At 36.4% G+C, this 20,371-nt stretch overlaps 4 protein-coding genes across 8 annotated transcripts; 2 read left to right on the top strand and 2 right to left on the bottom strand.

Moving 5' to 3' along the window:
• Positions 1 to 6,298: 6,298 nt before the first annotated feature.
• LOC112792433 (uncharacterized) lies at positions 6,299 to 10,927 on the bottom strand. Of its 3 annotated transcripts, none has more exons than XM_025835676.3 (4): positions 10,909 to 10,927; positions 7,120 to 7,238; positions 6,738 to 6,922; positions 6,299 to 6,647 (listed from the first exon to the last, which is right to left on the bottom strand). In XM_025835676.3, exons 3-4 carry the CDS (start codon positions 6,906 to 6,908, stop codon positions 6,576 to 6,578), a joined length of 243 nt encoding a protein of 80 aa, XP_025691461.1. In that variant the 5' UTR covers positions 6,909 to 6,922; positions 7,120 to 7,238; positions 10,909 to 10,927; the 3' UTR covers positions 6,299 to 6,575. The 3 variants fall into 3 exon arrangements, with proteins under 3 accessions (XP_025691461.1, XP_025691460.1, XP_025691462.1); XM_025835675.3 differs by having other exon boundaries at positions 6,738 to 6,930; positions 10,909 to 10,924; XM_025835677.3 differs by lacking the exon at positions 10,909 to 10,927 and having other exon boundaries at positions 6,738 to 6,925; positions 7,120 to 7,243.
• LOC112792430 (DNA polymerase eta) lies at positions 7,352 to 12,488 on the top strand. The gene is made up of 16 exons (XM_025835670.2): positions 7,352 to 7,509; positions 7,610 to 7,730; positions 7,851 to 7,962; positions 8,052 to 8,222; positions 8,385 to 8,549; positions 8,676 to 8,779; positions 8,960 to 9,079; positions 9,303 to 9,426; positions 9,619 to 9,732; positions 9,899 to 10,114; positions 10,363 to 10,471; positions 10,559 to 10,659; positions 11,131 to 11,200; positions 11,293 to 11,420; positions 11,812 to 11,920; positions 11,995 to 12,488. Exons 1-16 carry the CDS (start codon positions 7,434 to 7,436, stop codon positions 12,291 to 12,293), a joined length of 2,139 nt encoding a protein of 712 aa, XP_025691455.1. The 5' UTR covers positions 7,352 to 7,433; the 3' UTR covers positions 12,294 to 12,488.
• A 263-nt stretch (positions 12,489 to 12,751) lies between these two features.
• Positions 12,752 to 17,022, top strand: LOC112792432 (uncharacterized). Of its 3 annotated transcripts, none has more exons than XM_025835673.2 (11): positions 12,752 to 13,500; positions 13,611 to 13,846; positions 14,014 to 14,070; positions 14,237 to 14,299; positions 14,481 to 14,549; positions 14,714 to 14,806; positions 15,096 to 15,200; positions 15,275 to 15,352; positions 15,956 to 16,084; positions 16,188 to 16,287; positions 16,527 to 17,022. In XM_025835673.2, the coding sequence occupies exons 2-11, from the start codon at positions 13,730 to 13,732 to the stop codon at positions 16,715 to 16,717; spliced, it is 1,002 nt and encodes a 333-aa protein (XP_025691458.1). In that variant the 5' UTR covers positions 12,752 to 13,500; positions 13,611 to 13,729; the 3' UTR covers positions 16,718 to 17,022. The 3 variants fall into 3 exon arrangements, with proteins under 3 accessions (XP_025691458.1, XP_025691459.1, XP_072068987.1); XM_025835674.2 differs by having other exon boundaries at positions 13,348 to 13,500; positions 14,701 to 14,806; positions 16,527 to 16,880; XM_072212886.1 differs by having other exon boundaries at positions 13,351 to 13,500; positions 13,616 to 13,846; positions 16,527 to 16,880.
• A 404-nt stretch (positions 17,023 to 17,426) lies between these two features.
• Positions 17,427 to 20,022, bottom strand: LOC112792431 (transcription factor bHLH89). The gene is made up of 4 exons (XM_025835672.3): positions 19,641 to 20,022; positions 18,323 to 19,358; positions 17,855 to 18,250; positions 17,427 to 17,750 (listed from the first exon to the last, which is right to left on the bottom strand). Exons 2-4 carry the CDS (start codon positions 19,346 to 19,348, stop codon positions 17,646 to 17,648), a joined length of 1,527 nt encoding a protein of 508 aa, XP_025691457.1. The 5' UTR covers positions 19,349 to 19,358; positions 19,641 to 20,022; the 3' UTR covers positions 17,427 to 17,645.
• Positions 20,023 to 20,371: the final 349 nt, after the last annotated feature.

A 20,371-nucleotide genomic window follows, 5' to 3' on the forward strand; every position in this document is an offset into this window, starting at 1 on the left:
ACATAGTCTAGAACTGCTAGCCTTGAAACCCTAGGTCTATTGGACTCTCTTGCAGGCCTAGCTCTATTGAACTGTCTTGTAGGCCCACATGTGTTGGGCTGATTAGCAGTCCCATTCATTCTTGAGGATTCTTCTCCACTACAGCTCCCTTTTCTTACATTAGACTTTATCCTCTGAGACATACGAGTTGTTTTTTTTTTTTGTTTCTTAGGCTGAGTTATTCTCTTAGAGGAATTAGGCACTTGTTTCCTCCTTCTTTTGGTAGCTTTAGTACTATTGACACCATCTTTATTGCTCTCATTATTACTTTTATAACCGGGAGGTAGAGGTGCATACAGCTCATCCTCCGCATTCTCATAACTATCATGATCAAATGACGAGCCATCTAAATCCTCCACTTCAATTCGAACAAAATCTTTCTCTACCTCAGCATTTTTCTTACCAGCACCCTCTGCAAGCTCAGGATCATCAATAGGATGATAAAAAAAATATAGAACTCATTAGTGTCTTTATTTTTCATCTTAGCTTGCCACATTTGGTTGATGCCTACATCTCCCCTCAGTACATGTAGCCTTGACTCCATATCCTTACTATTTGGATCATACCAGTAAGCCTCATTAGATGCTTGATATTCCAATTATTTGAACAATGTTATCGAATTGATGAAATGGACAAAATCCAAGTCGATGGATGGGAACCTCTCAATTTTATCATGGAGATAAACTAACTCACCAGTAAGTGCCCTTGAAAAGTAGCCACCATGCAATATTTTCCAACACAAAAAGTATAGATAGTTAACACCAAACCAAACTTATCTACCAGGATTAGCTCTAAACATTATTAAATCGGAACTTACCCTACATAACCCATTTTTCATGTCCCTCACTTACTGTAGTACCCAGAAACCCTAACCCACGTCATGCATAACAGATAAGTTTTGAAAGCACAAATACAATAAGTTTTGAAAATAAATGTACTTACCAGTCTACACGATGGGTGCAACTACACCAACGTAGCTTCACTGGTGCTACTTTACACGACAACGTCGATACGGAGAAGATCAAGCGTTGTATTTTTTGGAGGAAAAATGTCACAAATATGTGTGCCAAGGCTTCAAGTAAATGAAATAATTGCGTGGGATTTATATGGGCTTCTTTGATATTACATTTAAACTCAGGGACTACACTCAATCCTTCAAAAATGGTGACGTTTAGGTGATAGGGACCTATTTGTTCCATACCTTTTCATAATGGACACTCTAAGCCTCGTCAACGACACTGTAGCAACACATAGGTACATAACACGCCACATAAGTGTGACATAAGCTGTCTCTGTTACGTTTGAGGGAGCACTTTGCACGGGAGGATCCCTCTGTTATGCGTTTTGAATGATCAGGGCGATTTTGTATTTTTCAATTCTAAGAGACGAATTTGTCCATGAATTAAAAGCTCAGAGACTTATTTGTCATTTTCCCTAAAAAGCATGTATGGTTTAGATTTAATTAAAACATGAAGCTTTCTTCGGTGGAAAAATATCTTCTAGATCTTGAAGGACCAAGTAGTAAAGGAGATTAATGAAAAACATGGGTCGGTTACAAATAATGAAAAGTAACATGTGGGGTAAATTTGGAGAAAATATACTGTTATTTACCATATGAGAGTTTGTGACTTAATTCCACCAACATTCTAGATAGAAGGCCATTAATAGGTAGGGTTAAATTGGGTTAGAGTGACAGAGAAGTCTGGGTTGGATGACTTAGTAGCAGATGGCGCTGCAATTCGGAGCAGTAGGAGTGGTAGAATGCCGCCAAAGTAGAGGCATAGATCGGGTCCTGGCTGAGTTGAGGTACACCAGACGGGAGGCAATAGACGACATCGGGCAACCGTCGACGTAGGTACGTGGTGTCGATGTCCTTATTTACGGTCCTGTATTGTCTCAGAAACCATGGTGGAGGTATGCTCCCGAAATTGGTTTAAAGTGGGGTTTCGTTCCTTCTCGGTGGGTCCGAAGTGACGACAAATTTCACGAGGCAATGTTTATGGTGTGCGATGTGGGCATGGACATACAGAGTATAAATGTTTGATCTATTATGCATGTAATGTGGGTAATTGCTATTATGAATTTGTGGAGTGTAAAATTAATAAGAAGAAAGATTAAATTTACGAAAAATTCCCTCTCCATTAATGAAATTTGTTCAACTTTGAAATCTGTCTTTCTTTCTATCTAATGAGTGATGGAATGAAATTGAAGAGTCGATTTGGACCCATTCCAATCGATTTCCAGACGAATTGAAAGTTATTAAAGTATTTGTTGACACTGCTGTATTTGATATCGTTGTGATATTACATAAGAGACTAATAAGAATTATTAGTTGTTGTCGATTGGGGGGTTTGGATTTAGGCCTCTTGGGTTTTGCTATTTGGATGATAATGGCATTTAGGTTAGGTTTTGGAATCGCGTCATTTGGACCTCTATAACTCAAGTTATGCTCGTTAGAATGTGAAGAGGTTAGGGTTGACAACATCATGAATTCTTTTTGAACTTGTCTTCAATTCTTGATCTTTTCTCTTTTCCAAATTCTGCCAAAATAAATCAAATTACAAAATAACTCAAAGTAGCATTCATGATAACTTAAAATACCTAAATCTCAGAATAATATAGCAAATCTACATGCAAATTACTAAAAAAAGATAAGAAAGATGCTCAGACATCAATAGCACAAATCCTCGTTCTCGCGATTCATGTCATGGTAGTCCCCCAAATGAAATTTCACCTGCAAATATATTCAGACCATTCAAGAAAGAGAAATCCGTTCCATTAAGAGTTTCGGCAGAGTCAACAATGCAGCCAACTAATGCACTGAATTATGCAAATGCATATACTGCGCTTAACGTCAAGAGAACAAAACCTCAAGAACCATTTGACAGAATGCTACTCGAGGGAGTTGGTAGTTCTAAAGACTTGAGAAATTTGTGCCCTTTGGCTCCCAAGCAATGCATGATGGATACTACCCTTAATAGCAACAACACTATGATACCTTTTGCACCTAAGAAAGAGATGAAGAATGTGACAATTAAGGCAACATATAAAGAAGATATCGTAAGGTTTAGGGTGTCTTTGAACTGTGGCAGTGTTGCACTGCAGGAAGAAATTTCAAAGAGATTGAAACTAGAAATTGGAGCATTTGTTATAAAGTATCTAGACGATGATAATGAATGGGTTTTGATATCATGTGATGCAGATCTTCATGAGTGCATGGATGTTTTAACTTCATCAGGAAGCAACATGATAAGGCTTGTGGTGCATGACATAGTTTCCATTCTTGGAAGCTCTTGTGAGAGCTCTGGAACTGAGGATAAATAGGCTTGTATATATAGTTCCTAAGGTAGCGTTTAGAAGAGAGATAGAGACTGAGATATGGAAATTAAAATAAGTCTTAATATTGTGTTTAGTATAAAGTGGAAGACAAAGACTGAAATAAGAATGAAACTCTAATTTAATTTGCACAAAAAATAAAGTTAGAATTAATTAATTGAAATGTGGATATTTTAGGTATAAAATGTTATTAAATTTTCAGTTTCCAAAAATTTCAGTCTCTTGTGTCTCTACTTTTTGGAGGTACTAAAATACTAAAATTTTTGGAATAGAGACTGAAATTTTAGTACCAATCTTTGAGCCAACAAATATGATATTGAATTCCAATCTCTGAGTCTCTGTTCCAGTATCTCAAAACAATCAAGTTTGTATTCAATTATTTAGATTGTTGTAGTTATGCAATGATAGTTTTTTCTCCCAATTTTTTTAGAGCATGGTAGTTTCTGATCAGTTCAAATGCATAGCATGACAATTTCCAATTCCTAAGATTATGTGATTCAAAAATGTATGTACTCACTAAAAATCAACTACTAGTTTTCTGCAAAGTCTGTTGTAATTACACTAAAAATGATTTACATATATTCTTATTTCTTGAAAACAATGTGACATAGCTAATAAAAAAAATAGTGAGATAATCAAATTAAGATAATTCCTACACGTTTTGTTATACCTTTTAAGGATCTGAAAATAGATAAAACCTATATAAGCAGAAAAATTACATCTTCATTTCTAAAACTATCTGAAAAGAGCAGATGAACACAAAAGGCTTCAATATTCAGTCAAATGCAAAACCTTTGCAACAGATGCGCCTAGATGGTTAGTAAATTTAAGATACAGAGAGTTCAAAGATGAAGCAGTATAATTTTAACAACATGGAATGCAAGTGAGCCCCTATGAATCTTCTTGCTCAAGTGGAAACACAAATAAACCTACTTTCACACACAAAATTTATCACTTGTCTTTCATGATTATTAATATTTTAAAAAAGGTCAAATATAAATTTACACGCATCAAGTCCAAAATAAATAAACTATCTCTGGATTATCAAAGCTCTTTAAGGCCCACAGCCACTCAGCCCACTAAACCAAACACAGACACTTTTTTCCAAAATAAAAAAAATTTAAACCAGTTATCATGTTGTCAGTCCAATCAGACCGCAATATATCGGTTTGCGATTAGGGTAAATATTGGGTCACATGTAACATTATCGATAACTTATATATGGAATCAATCTGAGCTACACATTAAGAATATTTCTGCTTGGTCTTTAAAGGATCAGATTATTCTTTTCCTACCAAAGACAACTCTTTAAAACATCATGTGCAACTTTTAAACCGCAACATTTTAAAAGCATCCGATTTACTCACCGAATTTTTGTTTATATCCCCACTTTTTGCAGCTATCAAAATACTAAAATTTTGAGGACGCAGAAATTTTAATATTAGTCTCTAAACCAACAAACATGATGCTGAATCTTAGTCTCCCAATTTTAGTACTTCAAAACAAACGCTACCTTGGAACTTTTCCTTACACAATGACATCAAATAGAGGTGAAGCAGATAGACCCTGGAAGAGTTTCACTTTCAAAGGCGGCTGGAATGCAAATGTTTCATTCTTCATCTGCTACCACGTTCACCAGATCTCCTAGTTATGCAAATGCCTTGATTGTCGATGGATTTTTTTCTAGCTGTTACATTATCCATATGTCAAATTTTATATCCGTATTGTATTTATATTATTGTTTGTGGTGTTAACGTCTTGATTGTGTATGGCGTCTGTTTCATTAAAAATTTTGTATTCCCTGTTTTAGTCTTTAGATTATTCAGAATGATTGAATAATAAGTTTATAACTATCGAATTTTTTTCCCTTCCGTATTTCAAAGTTAGTTAAATTAGCTAAACAAAATCTTCTCTTTCCCATGTTTTCTTTATCTATTTTGTTTAGTATCCACCTCACGACCACTAAAAATGAGTGTATATAACAAAATTGTAACAACAATAAAGCAATTTTGTGAAATTACCTTATAGTCTGACAATTAAAAAGAACATAAATCAAATATTGAAAATTGTATTTATCAACACGAGACAAGAGTTCTTCCGGTCTTCCCATCTAGGGAGAAAGTTTAGCTTCCATAAGTCGTAGTAACATAGATTGAAGCCCATGATTGTATCCATTTATTTTATTCTTGGAGGCTGTTCAGAGTTATTGATTTTAGAAGAATCTTAATATGCACTATTTTTTATATATTCTTTTGGACACTTTTCATTTTTAATATTAAAAATAATAAATAAGAAAAGAAAAAAGAAAAAATCTTTTGTAACATAAAAAAACACACACAAAATGTTACAACTATTATTTCTCATTATTTTATTTAGAGTCAAATGCTGGAAATTAAGAATGTAGGTCCAAAAATCCTAAACTAGTTGACACCAGGGAACACATTATGACATTATCTACCAAGAGAACTAGCACAACACAAAAAACGATTATCCAGACCAACAAACGTAAATGCCTGCTAGACATTTCGGAGAAGGAAAAAAACGAAAGATATGTCATACAGGCCCCGCTAGGATGTTTGGTTTCTTATTGAAAACCTCAAAATCATGATTAAGACAAGTGTTATAAAGAGAATAGCTTTTCGGTTTTGCCAACTCCATAGTTTTGCAGTAGAAACCAAACATGCTCACATAATCTTTGGAGTTTGATTAGACCTCAAAAATCTTTGGAGAGGAAGCTCAATCCCTTGAAAGTATATGGTTCATAACTTTAATCATCTTTGTATCATAAAATTAACACTCCCTAGTAACCGGCACCCATAATTGAACAGCATTGCAAAATAATTCATAATTTTAGAATTCATCTAATTCCAATCTTACAAAATCCACTTAAACAAAGCACCAGAAGATCCAACAACCATCTACATTTCAGCAATTATAAAAGAATTTAGTAATATATGAGGAGCAACAACAATCCCAAACACCATTCTATGCAGGCTGTAGCATATTAAAGCTATAATTGATACAGGAAACTATATCAATTCTCAACATATTTCTTGCAATGTTTTCAATTTATGAATAGAGTAGAGCAAAGCTTGAAAGTACAAGTTACTATATAGTCATTTCAGTCTAGCCTACAAAATGCATGGCAAGTGATGATCTTGAATTATGAAAAAAGATTCATTGACATCCGAAAATGTAAATTACTTCCTTCCTCTGTTAAGCCTCTGCAGATGATAGTTGATACTCCCCCAAGACTTTCTGTTCTTTTTACTCTGAAACAAACCAAAATGAATTAATTGAACAGATAATTTTTTTTTTCCCTCTTGCAATATACTTAAATGGAAAATATGTAAATTAATTACCTGAGATTCCATACAAGTGTTCAAAAGTTCCTTCTGGCGAGCACAAACTTCAGCGTTGTCATGGCTAGTAGCCATACAGTTGAGGAACATTATCATTTCCTTCATGCAAGGTTTATGAAGTGTACCAAATCTCTTAGGGTTTATAAAAAGTCCACCAGCTTTTCGCCCCATTTATCCTCCTTCAACTGCTTTTCTTTCATTCACAGATAAAAAAAAATATTAGAAACACTAACAAAAGTTTCATGATGATGCTGCTGTCTAGTGCTACATTATCAAGATAAAGTAATCAATCCAGCTAAAGAGACAGAGAAACCAAAGAACAAGAAATCTATAAATAAATGGAATATGCATTTACTGGAAATCAGAGAAAAACCAGTCTAACCTTGGTTTTGCACTTTGCAGCTTTTCGCCACCGATTGAAAACGAAGATTGCAATCGGCGATGAGATAATCGAAGATGGGAGCGATGGCAGATGATTCCAGAAGAGGTCGGAACTGGGAACTGAGATCGTGAAAGAGGGACAATAATTAAAAAACCCTACTGTTTTTTTTTTTGAAACAGGCCAAGGCCCTTACTGTGTTTTTTGTTTATGAGGCATTTTCGGCCCAAATGTAAAGACCAAAAAATATTTGGAGGGAAAGCATGATATAGCAATTAGCTGCGAGGGCTGATAGAGGGAGCAGCGAGAAGAGGGCGATGCCGGTGGCAAAGCGAGAAACGAGTGATGGCAGAGTCATCGCTCACGTCGACATGGATTGCTTCTACGTTCAAGGTTCTTTCCCTTCCCCTACTTCCCATTTCTCTATATTCTTATATATTTATTTAGGGTTTCGAACTAACTGAACAATTTATTTCTCAATTTTGAAATTCAGTGGAGCAGAGGAAGCAGCCAAATTTACGGGGCTTACCCACTGCAGTCATACAATACAACTCATTCAAAGGTGGCGCTTTGATTGCTGTTAGCTACGAGGCTCGCAACTTTGGTGTCAAACGGTATTATCTAATTCTTACTATTATGTGCTTGGTCATGCTGCCAAATGTGGCATTATTCTGTGTGATTAGGTGCTATTATCAGTTTTTGAGAAAGCTCATTTCATTCACTGTTTTTTTTAGTTCAATGCGTGGTGATGAAGCAAAGGACGTGTGCCCGCAAATTCACCTGGTCCAAGTCCCTGTGGCGCATGGTAAAGCCGATCTCAATAGCTACAGGAACGCAGGATCTGAGGTATATGGGAATTAATTTGGAGGGCGATTATTGTTGAAAGAGTTGTTTGGCGATATTGAATTGTGCTGGATCGATTTTGAAAATTTCAGGTTGTTTCTATTCTTTCAAAGAAGGGTCGTTGTGAGAGGGCTTCGATTGATGAGGTATATCTTGATCTCACTGATGCTGCTGAAACAATGTTATTGGAAATGCCTCCAGAAGCTAGAGAGGATATTGAAGAGGAAGTTCTCAAGTCACATGTTTTGGGACTTGAAATTAAGGTCAGAGGGCAGAGGCTATGCTATGCTAAAAAGATATTGTATTTTCTATCATCACTAGTGTGTGTGTGTATGTGTGCGCATAACACAAATATCTCTTAAGTTTCCATTAAAACTTGGTAGCATTCTAGCCATGAGAGTAACTGAAATTGGAATTTCATTCAGGAGGGAATTGATGCCAAAGAAGAAGTCAGGAAATGGATTCGTAGGGGTGATGCTACTTATCAAGACAAACTTTTAGCTTGTGGGGCCTTTATTGTTGCCAACCTTAGGATGCAAGTGTTGAAAGATACAGAATTCACCTGTTCTGCTGGTATTGCTCATAATAAGGTAAGAATAGTTCCTTGGTATGGCTATATATCTGTTATATGCTACTTTGATAATGATCTTCTCAGTTTCAGACGACTTTCAGTGACATTTAAAAGCTCATAAACATATCTCTGATGCTTTTGGCAGATGCTAGCGAAACTAGCCAGTGGAATGAACAAACCTGCACAACAAACTGTTGTGCCACAGTCATCGGTTGGAGGGTTGCTCGAGTCATTGCCAATAAAGAAAATGTAAGTTTATTCATTACTAACTAGAAGTTTTTATCATTTATTTCACTCTGATTTTTAAATTTTTCCTACTTGAAGTTACATTCTTGTTGTGTTTGCGAAGATAATGTACAGCTGTATAGATCTCCTTTAAATGTTTTGAAATTTTATAAAGCATGCTGTTGAAGTGAATCTGGCTTTCAGGAAACAGCTGGGGGGAAAGCTGGGCAGTTCCTTACAAAGTGATCTCGGTTGCAAAACTGTTGGTGATTTGCTTCAGTTTTCAGAGGAGAAGCTACAGCAGTGTTATGGGATCAATACTGGGTGAGATTATAGGTTTAACATGGCGTTACTTCGGAATACTACCCCCCCCCCCCCAACAAAACCATCATTTACTGATTTATTTTTATGATTTCATCCTTTAACAGCAATTTTTGTGCCACTGTTTTGCATTAGATTGAGCGACTGTTAATTCAATCCAAATGCCTTTCTTGTGAATAGTAATAGTTGATATACTATCCTGATTCTAGCTTTTACAGCATTGCAGTAACTGGTTGTGGAATATTGCAAGAGGAATAAATGGCGAAGAAGTTGAGGGGCGACTACTTCCCAAGAGCCATGGTTCTGGCAAAACATTTCCTGGGCCTCAAGCTTTGAAGACACTTGCCTCTGTAAGAATTCCCTCTGAGCAGATGAAAACTGCATTTTTATTTGGTGGATACTACCGACTATATTCTTCTTTGATTGGATATTTTTCTTGCTTCCATAGTATCTTCTTTGTTGAGTCTGTTCTGGATAGAACTCGCTCAAACGTGATATATCATTTCTTCCATATTTGGTTATTTCTAATTGCATCTCTTCAGGTTCAGCACTGGCTTAATGAATTGTGCGAAGAGCTAAGTGAACGTCTTCAGTCTGACTTGAACCTAAACAAACGGATTGCGCACACACTAACACTGCATGCTAGAGCATATAAGGTTTGTCATGTGTTTGATTTGGGCATTGTTCTCCTTTACAACTACAAGTATGATTTATTTATTTATTTATTTTAATCTTTGATAATTTACTTCTGTCTTCGTCATCTTCTGTATTCATCAGTAGTTTTATATCAATCTATTTGTCTTATTTTAATGTTTCTTTCAGAAAGGAGAATCAGATTCACTTAGAAAGTTCCCTTCTAAATCTTGTCCTTTAAGATATGGAACTACAAAGATTCAAGAAGATGCCCTCACTCTGTTTCAAGCTGCATTACGTGAATTTTTGGGCTTTTGCATCTCTAAGACTCATGGGAATGAAAATAACAACTGGGGAGTTACATCACTGTCTGTTTCTGCTAGTAAGATTGTCCCCATACCATCTGTAAGTTTGAACTGCTTCAGTTACAAATTTTCTCTCAACCTTAGAACAGTGAGCACATCATAAGGTTTTGAAATGCTTATTATAGCATTGATATATGTTATCAACAAGCTATATGTTCAATGTTTGGTGCATACTTGCCAGCTTACCTTTTAAAACTTTTTCTTTTTGCTGATCGTAACTCCTTAGCAACTGATAGCTGTTTCTGTCACAGTGGTATTGAAATTTTTATCAAAACTGTTTGTTTCCAGGGGACACATTCCATTGTAAAATATTTTGGTGGGCAAGTTCCATCTAGCTCATCATTTAATCAACCACTAGGCAATGCATTTGATGAAGCTGTACCATCATCTCCATCAGGTTTTCCATCATCCCAGTTGTATTAATTATGAATTATTTGTTCTCCTACATTCCACTCTAATTTGATGGGTGTTTTATGCTTAGCAGGTAGTGAAAATTGTTCAGGATTAATTTCCTATGAATTACAGCAAAATTATCCTGGTGGAGATACGGAAATTAAGAATTCAGAGGCTTGTTTGCATGAACAGGTTTGTCAAACAAGCATACATCATAATCTTGTTTAGTTCTCATTTTAGTCAGTTTCCTTAATGGAGTAACCTAGTAATGCTATGTTTATGCATTAAGTTGGCACCATCCTGTCCAAAAAAAAAAAAAAGATGGTATTGTGTAACACCACCTATAATGGATTTCATAGACAAACATGGTAGAAAGGATCTTACTGTTTGTTCTATTAAGCATGATATGCATTTATAATGTGTGGAAGATAGATTACTGACCTGCCAACAGCTCTTAAAGTGAGAGCTTAGACCTCAAATTTTGTTAGAGAAGCTTGTTGAGTTTGTGAAATAGGTATTCTTTGCAAGTGTTACAGTAGGTACTTGGTAGTATTCTACCTTTATGTGCATTAGTGATCATGTTCATGTCCATGGCTTTTGTTCTCTACTCCAAATGCTTTTGAGCGGAAAAGCAGGCCCTGTAATCAATCTTCCTTCATGCAGGATCCATTGTGTAATTTATCCAGGAAAGTAGATAGCTTGCCCAAAGAATCCTCCCTTGAGTCACCTGCAGGTACTGTAGCATACTGGTTTCAGCATGTTATTTTCCTATTTTCTCTATTATTTTTCTTCAGAGATAATAATTGGGGTAAGTTTTTTATTCAGGAAGTGAAGACAGAACAACAAAGAGTGAACCATATAGAGAGTTACCTGCAAAAGATCCTAGGCCTCTTTCTAGTACACCCAGTTTGAAAGCAGTTGAGAAGAAAAAAACTATGGGAAATAACCTTAAGGTATGCTTTGCCACACCATCTTAATTGTTGTTTATCTGGTTTGCGAATGAGGAAATTCAATTGTGAGCAACCTTCAAATCACAGCACCAAAAAGAATAAACAAATAAAAACTAAACCTCCAAATCAGTCATAATCCTGCAAAGCTGGGATCTAGGATGAGTAATGTTCTGCACTCCAATAATGACCTTATCTGGCTATCCTTGTTCATAATTTTACCTTTGAAGCCGCAGAGATGAAAAGAATAGAAGTTAATAACACATTCAACTTGTAGATTGTAATTTAAATAAGAGAATTAAAATCTAATAACTTTTGTAGATATGCATTTCAGTAGTGAACGTTGAGCTTTTTTATAATACAAGTGAATAGTTATTTACTTATCTTTTCATGGTAGGGGAATTGTTCAATTATGGATTTCTTCAATAATTACCAAAATTCCCAGTCTTCGTTGGAGCATAAGAATGTGACAAATGCCCATGATGTTAAAACAGCATCATCATTTGGTAATTTGTAATCCATTTCCATTTTTTTCCAGTCCTGTTGCAATTTCTTGTTCCTAATCACAAACATTACACAGGACTTCCGTCTACCATGGATAGCTATTCAACATGCAATCAAATTGAGCAGCCAGCTGAGAGATGCCGTGAAGAGATCGATAGTAACGTTGGGGAATGTAGTGTGCCTAATATGTCACAACGGCGACAAGCTTGGGACTATAACATTGATGAGATTGACCACTCTGTCATTGAAGAATTACCACCAGAAATCCAGCAAGAGTTTCAAGCCTGGCTTCGACCTCACAAGCGGCCTAATGTACCTAACAGTAAAAGAGGTTCCAGTATTACTCACTATTTCTTACCAGACAAAAGTAGATGAAATGATTTGGTCTGCTGTGCATAGTGTAAATATTTTAGAAATATGCAGTTGCTTTGTGATTGACGGCGATTTCATGGATTCAACATGAGGCAGAAAGTTGTATTATATGATGCTTCTTGTAAATGCATATTCGACATTATGCTATCTTCTAAAGAATGTATTATCTAAATAATGAAAAAAATGTAAAATATCAAATGTCGGTTTCTAGCACCTTACTTTTGGTTTTAACATTGAATTCCGTGGAAATCAGGCGTAGCGTTACTTCATTTTCTGAAAATATTATCTTGAAGAATTGAGAATGGCTTCTTGTGTCTTGTGTGGTGGGTTCTGCAGATAATTAATGATAACACTGTTATGCCATAAACGTGGACGTGGATGAGTTAGGCTTTAACCTTTAAGATTGCACGAGTCAACGTTCTTGATTTCAAGTGACGAAACTCAACAGCACCTTTGACCTCGAGAGGTTCCTTCAATCACAAGTCTTTTCTTGAACCTTGAAGCAATTTTTGAATCCGATGCTTCAAAATGATCGCATTGTAGAATCAGATGTTTGATGGCAAGGAATTGGATGTTAGACAGAAACAAACGGCATTGTTGAGCTTCTTGCATTACACTGAACCTTGGTTCAGCAACTCACTGTTGATTTTGGTTTCTCCATCCCCTTACCCATAATTTTAAAGACACGAAAAGCTATTGCCGTCATTAATCTGGTTCTGTTCAGTGTCACTCACTATCTTAAGTTCTTAACACTTCACAGAATGAAGCCCTTTAATCCGAAGTGTTGCAGTGTGTATTTAATTATTTATAGGTTTCACGAGGCGGCTTAGACCGTTAATTTTACGCTTTCGTAACTTTTACGCCGTCGTAGGTTATACGCAGAAATTAGTAAATTTTCAAAGCCGCTGTCGTTAATTTTTCGGAAAATGAATATATCGCCGCCAATGGGGCGTTTATAAGTAGTAGTTGTTGGTAACTACTTACTACACAGTGCTTGCACTCAAACTGTTCGAAGAAATGCCTCATAAAGAGCTGTTTTATTCAACCTCACAAAGGCACAGTCAATTCAATTCCTTGCCTTTGACCCAATTTGTCCTTGACATGCCATCAATGCCGCTATCTCGCTCTCTCCAATTTTTCTCACCCTCTCCATTCTGCATTCTCTCTCTTCCATGCTGCCAACTATAAGCTCCACCACCCCGCCGACGAGGTAGTCCTCTTTTAAGTCTTTTTTTTTGTTTTCTTTTTCGGTGTTTCTCTCTCTCTCTCTCTCTCTCTCTCTCTCTCTCTCTTCTTTTGTTTATTTATTTGTTTTATCAGAATAGAGGGCCACACGCCCAGATAGAGACGAAGAGGAAAGGGTTTCTAGTCACTTTGATCAACTGAAGTTGGTTTGGAATTGAACTTACACTTCTTGTGAGCTCTGAAAGCTTTGGGCTATGAATACCATGGGGAATGCAAGCAAATCACCATTTCAAGGTTTTCTTGAGGTTCTTCCACCTGTTGAATTTGCCTGCGTCTATGGATCATCTCTTCATCCCAACAACCACGATAAGGTCTCTTCTTTCTTGACACTTCATCACTCATATTGGCCTATTGCTTCTCTTCTCAACTATGGCTATCTGTGTTTTTTTCTTTTTCTTTTCTTTCTTTAATAAAAGAAAATAAATAAATAAGTTCCCACCAGTTGCTCTTTTTTTGTTTTTTTTTTGGTTTTTTTTAGACGACCATGACAGATTTTATTCTTGGCGTGTCTGATCCCAAGCAGTGGCATTCTGAGGTATTGACTTATTCACCAAGCAATGCACTTGTATAGTTGTGTTACTGTGAGTTGCATGCAATCTGATTGCCTCACTGCGAAATCTTTTTTCTTTTCTTCTTCTGATTTTTCTTACTCATTGTTGAATCTTTTTTCTTTTAATTCTGATGCAATGGCTGCAACCTAGAATCTGAGATTGAACAAGAATCATTATGCATCATGGATGGTGCACCTTGGTGGAGGGAAGCTGGTAGTTGCCATCTCTCTCTCTCTCTCTCTCTCTCTCTCTCTCTCTCTCTCTCTCTCTCTCTCTCTCTGTGTGTGTGTGTGTGTGTGTAAATACCTTCGGAAATTTTGTCTTTGGGGTTTCCCATCACTCACTTGGGTTGTAAATGATGACATCTGATGCTGTTGTTTATGCAATGTGTAAGATTACAAATGTTGCAGATAGAGTTGGTGTGGGAGTACATTTCAACCCTTTCGTTACTTGGAATGGAAAGGTAATCTTTATGACTCAGCGGTGTTTGATTCATATTCTTTGTTCGATTTCTACAAACTTACCTTTTAGACCACTTTTCCCTCCTTTCCTGCTGAGTTGTTAGTTGTTGAATTGACATTATTTTCTGATGAGTCCGTCCCTTCATCTATAAGTTTATCTATGCAGATGTACAAGTATGGAGTTGTTCGAATGTTTGACCTAATTAATGATGTACTGCAATGGGATAAATTCTACTTGTGTGGCCGTTTACAGAAACCAGTATGTTATTATTCCGTTTAATCTTCATGCCGTGAAATCATTTTATTCTTAATTAGTGGTTTTGGATCGCTAATGTATAACCATTATAGGGAGAAAAGATGAGATTAATGAAGAAAAGATGTAATTTTTTATTTTTTTTAAAAGGTGATGAATGATGCTAGCTTCTTTAGGGATTCTTGTGTAACCTCACTGTTCGTGTCTCCTTACTGCATATGGCTTAGATAGCATGTATATACTTTTTCAATTCTTAATTTTCCCGATACATTGATTTTGGGTCCATTTCATGCAGGTTCATATTGTTGTTGATAATTTGGATATCAACAGCTGCAATGCTGTTAACTTGAGAGCTGCATTATCAACTGCCCTTCTCCTTCTTCCATCAGAGTTCTCTGAGGTTGACTTCTTTCTTAGTAAATCAGTTGCTTTGGGAATTGGAATAACTGTAACAATAAAATCATACCCTTGCAGGCAGATCTATATGCCAAAGTGTGTAGCCTTTCATATATGGGTGACCTACGAATGTTATTTGCCGAGGATAAAAACAAGGTAGACCTTCATTGCTACTATGTAGGCGGTGGACTTGTGGTTTCCAAATGTTATTCTCTTTCAGTGCTATTAATTTTTCATGATCACCACTTACCTTCCCAGGACTCGTGGTTTCAAAATGTTATTCTCTTTCGATGCTATTAATTTTTCATGATCACCATGTACCTTCCCATCCGAGGTCTATATGCCAAAGTTTATAATGTTTTTCATATATGTGTGACCTTTTTTTTTTTGCAATGCACAAAATTGGATTGGTTTGAAAATGTTAACCATCTTTCAATATATTTATATGTTTCATGCTCATGAGATATCTTCCCATATGAGAAGTCTGTATCTACACGAGTTATGTCAATTTACTCAGAATTTGGCTTATTCTTTCAATATTACTACCTTTTTTGTTAACTATGAGTAATTTTTTATTCGGATTATTCTTACAATAAAGATGTGAAGTCCTGTAAATATGCTGCGTATCTTTACTTTCTTCCTTGATTTGTTTCATGTATGTAATTATCTCGCCTTTTCCGTGAATGGAGCCAGATCAATCATATATGGATTCTTTTTATCGTGTTTTCACTGAGGCTCTTCCATTCACAATCTGTCTAGGTGAAGAAGATTGTAGCTGGTCAATTTGATCTATTCCACTCTATGTATCAGCCATTTCTTGAAGAATGTGAAGCTAAGAAGTTATTGAGACTTTCATCCACTGCCAATCACCAAATAGTTGTCTCTCAGGTCTATATTTTGGTATCTTTTATTGGTAGAGATTATCAGATATAATTTTGCATTTCCGGGGTCAACAAAGGAGGTAAAGAAACTTCTTTTACTTTTAAAACAGGACCATGACTTATCAGTTGTTCACTCTTTAGTTTCTGCACTTCCTCGACCAATCAGAAGTAGTATTAATATGAAGCAAGAGAAGAAATTGAGTGGAACAGGTAAACATTATACCATGATAATGTATTGTTTTTGAAATATTGATTCAGTTCCAAATATTCTTCGAGTCCAAATCGGGGGGATAGGACTGAGTCATAGGAAGTACAAAATAAATGGCATTATTGATGAACAAGATTGGTCAATTTTGTTAATTCCTTTCAACTTCAAGTCATTTGGCGGTGAAATTGCATCTAAACATAGATGTATGTGTGCCGTATTGAGAAAATAGGTATGATTTCAGGAAAAATCGTAAATGACATTGCTATCAGCTCAAGAGAACAGGCTGCGAATTGCCTGGAGAGAATTCTTAGGCGAAAAGTTATGGTTTCAAGTGCAAGACAGGCAATTTCCGGCTTGCTGGCTGTTGGAGGGGTAAATGCTACCAAGTACCTTGCTAAGAAAGTTAATAAAGCATGGAAGTCATGGAGATGATTTATGCTGTATTGTGGAAAAATCATAGACTTCTTTTGCATGGGAATTATAGAGAGACTAATCTTGTTACATTTCCTGACTTCCCTTTTCACTCACTTATTTTGTCATGTTATCATTGAGGTTAACCAAATAACAGATAGAGGAGTATAGTTTGATTTACTAATACATTCTGTTGTTAAATCTGGCGGCACTTTTGACTGATCTAAGTGTGCCCTTGAGGAGATTGAATACTGAGAAGAGATGTTGGGCAAAGGGAATATAATCAGTGCAAATAGCAATAGCATGTTTAAATTCGCATTTACAAACCCATTTGTCTCTTCTGTTCTCCAATTTGTGGTTAAAAGTTTTCATTGTGCTCTCGTCCCCTATGGACAGTGCAATCTTTTCTGGAAGTCTAGTTTTGTGAACAGAATCCACAATAAAAAAAAATAATGAAATTACAGCAATATTAACTTCGGGAACAGAAAGTACAAGGATACGTGATAAGTCCCTTCTCTAGGAATTAAGGGGAATTCTCTAAGCAATGGAAAGGAAACGACAATAGTCGTAGCTACAAGGCAATGAAGGAAGTAGTTACTTGCCAAAACAAGAAAAAGTAAAGTGTGGCTCAACTAACCGGTGGAGACAAGATAATGCATACGTGTCCTCTTCACTACTTCAGTTATATGTTGCCTGCTAAACTAAAATATCAATTAGAGAAAGAAGAAAATCCTAAACAATGTTTATGTTACTAATTACTTTATTAGTGTTGAAGAAATCATATTATAGACTAGTAAAACAGAAGCTATTGAACATGTAAATTTCACTATCTCCTGAGCGTCCTCTCGGGAAACTTTATTACTGCTATTGATATTATTATATGTAATTGTTTCGTACATGTAACTACTTGAACTTTGGTGCCTGAACTTGAAACTGTTATCCCCTTAACCTAATAGCTACTTGTATGTGGAACTGCTGCTGCATACTGAGTGTCCATAACATCGATCACCCTGTTGGCTATAGCACTGGCATAGACTGAAGAACCTTCTATTATCTGCCTCAGTGAAACAGACCGTAGTTAAATACAGAAGCCTAACAATGTGATTCAAAGGATTTATGATTGCCCTTGTTAGTTTCATGTCAAAAAGAAATACCAACCTTGCTATTGAACAAGAAACTGCAATATTCGCCAACATGTCCACCTGCAACATGGTGAAGTTCCAACTGAAGTTCATCCAGAACCTTGGCGACTGAAAGCAGACAGTTAATCTTCTTCCTCTGGAAGAGTTTGATTGTAACATCATCATCAACAATTCGCACATCAACCTCGCTATCTTTTGATTTCCTTTGAAGCCATGAGGTCCTTATGCATCCATCTGGATCACTGAAAGGCTTTATATTGCAGCTCTCTGCAGCATCATCTTCCGCTTTCTGCCTTTTGCATCTCTCCCTTCCATATCTTTTCTTCTCCACCAATAATTTGAGCTCATTGACCGTTCTGAGAAGCTCCCTTATATATTCAATGGCATCACCCACCACAGAGGCTCTATCCATCTGTTAATAGCAGACTCAACTTATTAGTTTGATTTGTAAAAATTGGTAAACAAGTTTATAAGGTCTGTATACCTTTGTGGGGCTTGGGATAAGACTCCTCAGGATTTTGTATTTGCCATTCAGTTGCTCTCTTCTTTGTTTCTCAGTTGCAAAGTGTTTGGTGCCTTTTCCTTCCCTTCCTTTGCCCACTGAAGCTGTGACCCTGTTGAAGTCGAGCACTCCCATGTCAAGTTGGCTTCCATCTCCTTCAATCTCATCCCCTCCACCGAAAAGAGAACCACTTCTTGAGTTCGTTGGCAAGCTGTAGCCACGGGGAAGAGACTGAAACAGCTCTCTGAGGGCTGGAGGCTGTGGAGGCAGGTTCAAATGGAGTAGAGGATCATACAATACTGAGGATGCACTTGTGTTGTCTGATCCTATTGGAAGGTCCCCAAGAAATCCCATCGGATTCTGAAAATTCTGTGTCTTGTTTGCGATGCAGATAGCAGGGTTGGCAAGCAAAGACGAAGTTGAACATCTTGGCAAGTGAAGAAGGTTTAGGAGATCTTGTGAAGGGTAAGGCGGGTCCAAAATGGAGGAGGGATTGTAACTTTGGCTGCAGTTCTGTGCCTCAGTTTGCTGAAATTGCTGATCATGTGGTTGGTGTTCTGAGTGATTAGTATAACCCATATCTTGCATTTCCTGAACATTGGGATCCCAAGTGGGTTGCTGATAGGGAAGGATATCAATTTCATGCTGAACCAAATGGGAATCCATGTTGATATTGTTGTTGTAGGAGTTACCCATATTCAAACCAAGATGCTGTGGATGTGGGATATCTATGGTTGTGGCAGTGACTCCATTTACATAGTTGGAGACATCTTCTTGCTGGTGGTGATAGGATAACTCCTCCATAGAAAGTCTGATATTCTCTTCAAGGTTATTGTTGCTGTTTGTAGTGTTGCCTACAACAATAAGTGGTGATGGTGATGATGATGGGTCTGAGAGAGTTTGAGGAAAGGTATCTTTTAGTTTTGGAGTACTGACACCTTCTGCCATTGTGTTGGGATCAAAGCAACCAGGTTGCTCATGCATATTTGGCCTGTCTCCACAACTCATTGGTTTTTGTCTGCAGTAGTTGACACACATCAACAAAATTGTATATTACAACTAAAGAAACATAACACACCATGTGAGTGAATTGAGAAATATCACAAAGGAAAATTCCCCACAAGCCAAGAAAATAGAAAAAGAAGATAAAACACCACAAATCAACAACTAGAAAGCACCCCTTTGTTAAATGTTTCAGATTTGATCATTTGATTCTTGTTTTGCTTAAGGTAGTTCTAGCACCAACTAAGAGGTTGAAGCCATGAAATAAGAAAATTGTTAATTTTAAACAAGTACTTACCTACAGTAGTAGAAGGTAAAATAACCAAGATAATATTGCAGATGAGTTGTTTCAGGTGGACAAGGTATAGGGAGGGAGGTAGGAAGGATTGTGGTACTAAAAAAGGCAAATATCCCAGAAAGTATAATTTAATCTTTTTGGCATAGGAATTAGGAGAAAAATAGGTGGTTCAGTTACAAGCTACTACCTAGTCACTGTCCCTCACCAAGGGGTCCACGTACATGCTCATATTTATCACAAATCTTATGTACTATGATTCTGTGAATACTGCATGCAATCCATTAGACACATAACACGTGCATACTATAAACTATACATGATTTTTGCTAAAGCAAAAACGGAACTTTATTTATTTAGATTTTTTTCTTCTTTGGTTTGAATTGTTCATCACTGATCCGGAGATATGAATATTATATAACAAGACGTAATTACATCATTTGATTATGTAGCTAGTATTTCTAATAATTTATACACTTAGATGAAGATATGAAAATCTAAATTATAGTTTGGGAGTTTAATTTCAAATGGAAATCCAAAGTTATAGCTAAATAGTTCTCTCTCTTTAGATTTGCAACCGCCTCTTTTGAATTATATTCTAAGTACATTGGACATGAACTACTCTATGTAGAATCATGTCTTAAAGATACATTTTCCTGTCTCCCATCTCTCAACTATAATGTATTTACAAAAAATTTGTAAATGCATTTTTCTATTTCTCACATAAAAAGATG

Source organism: Arachis hypogaea, chromosome 13 (genome assembly GCF_003086295.3).
Source record: "Arachis hypogaea cultivar Tifrunner chromosome 13, arahy.Tifrunner.gnm2.J5K5, whole genome shotgun sequence".
In the NCBI taxonomy this organism is placed as follows: domain Eukaryota; kingdom Viridiplantae; phylum Streptophyta; class Magnoliopsida; order Fabales; family Fabaceae; genus Arachis; species Arachis hypogaea.

Bases quoted from the DNA above. Each gene is read 5' to 3' on its own strand.
- LOC112792431 (XM_025835672.3), bottom strand. From the start codon at position 19,348: ATGAGTTGTGGAGACAGGCCAAATATGCATGAGCAACCTGGTTGCTTT. The intron at 18,251-18,322 runs GTATACAGACCT...TGCTATTAACAG, and splicing joins TTATCCCAAGCCCCACAAAG to ATGGATAGAGCCTCTGTGGT. The intron at 17,751-17,854 runs GTTGGTATTTCT...TCACTGAGGCAG, and splicing joins GTTTCTTGTTCAATAGCAAG to ATAATAGAAGGTTCTTCAGT.
- LOC112792430 (XM_025835670.2), top strand. From the start codon at position 7,434: ATGCCGGTGGCAAAGCGAGAAACGAGTGATGGCAGAGTCATCGCTCAC. The intron at 8,780-8,959 runs GTAAGTTTATTC...TCTGGCTTTCAG, and splicing joins TCATTGCCAATAAAGAAAAT to GAAACAGCTGGGGGGAAAGC. The intron at 10,115-10,362 runs GTAAGTTTGAAC...GTTTGTTTCCAG, and splicing joins AGATTGTCCCCATACCATCT to GGGACACATTCCATTGTAAA.
- LOC112792433 (XM_025835676.3), bottom strand. From the start codon at position 6,908: ATGGGGCGAAAAGCTGGTGGACTTTTTATAAACCCTAAGAGATTTGGT. The intron at 6,648-6,737 runs GTAATTAATTTA...GGTTTGTTTCAG, and splicing joins ACACTTGTATGGAATCTCAG to AGTAAAAAGAACAGAAAGTC.
- LOC112792432 (XM_025835673.2), top strand. From the start codon at position 13,730: ATGAATACCATGGGGAATGCAAGCAAATCACCATTTCAAGGTTTTCTT. The intron at 14,550-14,713 runs GTAATCTTTATG...TTATCTATGCAG, and splicing joins TCGTTACTTGGAATGGAAAG to ATGTACAAGTATGGAGTTGT. The intron at 14,807-15,095 runs GTATGTTATTAT...CATTTCATGCAG, and splicing joins GTGGCCGTTTACAGAAACCA to GTTCATATTGTTGTTGATAA.